The sequence below is a fragment of the Fonticula alba genome (assembly GCF_000388065.1).
Source record: "Fonticula alba strain ATCC 38817 unplaced genomic scaffold supercont2.1, whole genome shotgun sequence".
Lineage (NCBI taxonomy): Eukaryota > Rotosphaerida > Fonticulaceae > Fonticula > Fonticula alba.
In genome coordinates, this window is record NW_009242971.1 from 4,024,094 (window position 1) to 4,025,916 (window position 1,823).

Here is a 1,823-nt window from a genome sequence, read left to right on the forward strand (position 1 = left end):
CGCTGCCGGCCGGCCGCGAACACCCCCGGGCGAGGGGGGGGGGGGAAGCCTGGCACTGGGGCGGCAGGAGGGCCACCCCCGCCCGCCGGCCGAAGAGCCACCTCCCTGCTCGCAGCCCCGGCGCCCGGGGTCCGCTCCAGCTGTCACCGCCACATTTACTGCCATCCATCTTGTCATCTTCCTCGCCCATCGCCTCGCCTCTCTGCGCCGCCCCCTCCCCCTTGGTCTTCTCGCCTCTGCATCGCGCGCATTCGGCACGGCTTCCCCTCGTTTCTCTCTCTCTCTCTCTCTGCCCGAGTGCCTCTCCAGCCGAGCCAGGTGCGTCTCCTCTCCATGGCTGTCTTCCCTCGGGAAAAAAGCCTCCCCAGGGAGCACTCAGCTGACTTGCCCCCCCCCCCCCCCCCCCCTCTCCCCGTCCCCGCCAGCCTCTCTTTCTGCCCCGTGCCCTTTCTCCTGCGCCTGCGCGCGCGAATGTCCCCCCTGCTTGACATGCTCCAGACATCAGCCACCATTGGGGCAGAGGCCGCCCTCCGTGGTGTGTCCACTTCCACCGACAGCGGCCGGCCTGATGACTCGCTGGCGCGGGGCTCCGTGCTGGAGGACCGGTCGACCGGCCTACGCAAGCGGCCTCCGACCGACGCGCGCTCTGCCCCCGCCCTGCCGGTGGCCGGCGACCTGAGCGATGATGACGCCCCGGCATCGGGCCATGACCATGGCCATGGTCCCGCCGGCGGTGATCACGACGACGACCTGGCGCACGCCTCCACGGCGCCGGTGTCCTGCGACAATTCCGACAGCGAGATCTCCCCCATTGAGGGGGGGCCCTTTTTCCAAAATGACACGGCCGCCACCGCGGCCGCCCGACTGGCCTCTCGGCGGCGCAACTCCCTGGCCAGCCTGGCCCCGGGGTTGGTGCCCGTGATGCCGATTCTCACCGGCGCCCGGGCGCCGCTGTGCTGCCCGCCCGATGAGGACCCGGACGCGGCTCGGCACCACCATGCCGACCGGCCGCGCCATCGGTTCCCCCTGCTGGCCATCGACGAGTCGGATTCGGTGGATCCGCTTCCCCTGGCCGAGCAGCGCCGGGTGTTGGGCTGCTGCGATGGCAGTCCCGGCAACTCCTGCTGCGGCCCGGAGGCCGCGGCCGCGGCCCTGGCCGCCGATGAGGCCGCCGCCGATGCCGGTGTCGACGAGTACGACTCCGATGACTTCTACAACATGGACATCGAGGAGAGCAGCTCCTCCCCTGCCAAGGGCGCGTCTGCTTGCAGCCCGATGCCGCTGCGCGTCCTGCCTGCCTCGGCGCGCTTCGACGTGTCCAAGATCCGCGGCGAGTATCGCGGTCCGCTGCTGGAGAACCACCGGATCCTCTTTGACATTGAGCAGGTTCCCGGGTATCTGGCCTGCAATCCTTTCATCCTGACCGGCTACCGTTGGAGGTACACCTTCTCGGCCTGCCTGCGCAGCGCTTTCACCCTACACAATGAGACCATCAACATCTGGAGCCATCTGCTGGCCGTGCCGGTGGTGTGGTACATGTTCTTCGATCGGCTGTTCAATGTCATGCTCCCGCTGCAGGCCAGTTGGGTGGATATCAGTGTGCAGGTTCTCTATTTGATTGGCATCACGGTGCGTGTCGTCTTGCCTGGCCTTTTCTCCTCCCTGTGCATCCTGCTTCTCTCTCTCTCTCTCTCTCTCTCTCCCTCTCTCTCTCTCCCTCTCTCTCTCTCTCTCCCTCTCTCTCTCTCCCTCTCTCTCTCTCCCTCTCTCGCCCTCTCATTGAGGTGGCTTCGCGCGCCCTCCTTCTGATGACCATGCTTGCG

General features: G+C 67.5%; 1 protein-coding gene across 1 annotated transcript in view; it reads left to right on the forward strand.

Annotated features, from left to right (window-relative positions):
- Positions 1 to 489: 489 nt before the first annotated feature.
- H696_00851 (hypothetical protein) overlaps positions 490 to 1,823 on the forward strand; it is a gene marked incomplete at its 5' end in the record, with an annotated part of 2,508 nt that continues 1,174 nt past the window's right edge. Inside the window, one exon of the mRNA XM_009494736.1 lies at positions 490 to 1,629. Coding sequence (XP_009493011.1) covers positions 490 to 1,629 — 1,140 coding nt within the window. The remainder of the gene's footprint in view (positions 1,630 to 1,823) is intronic.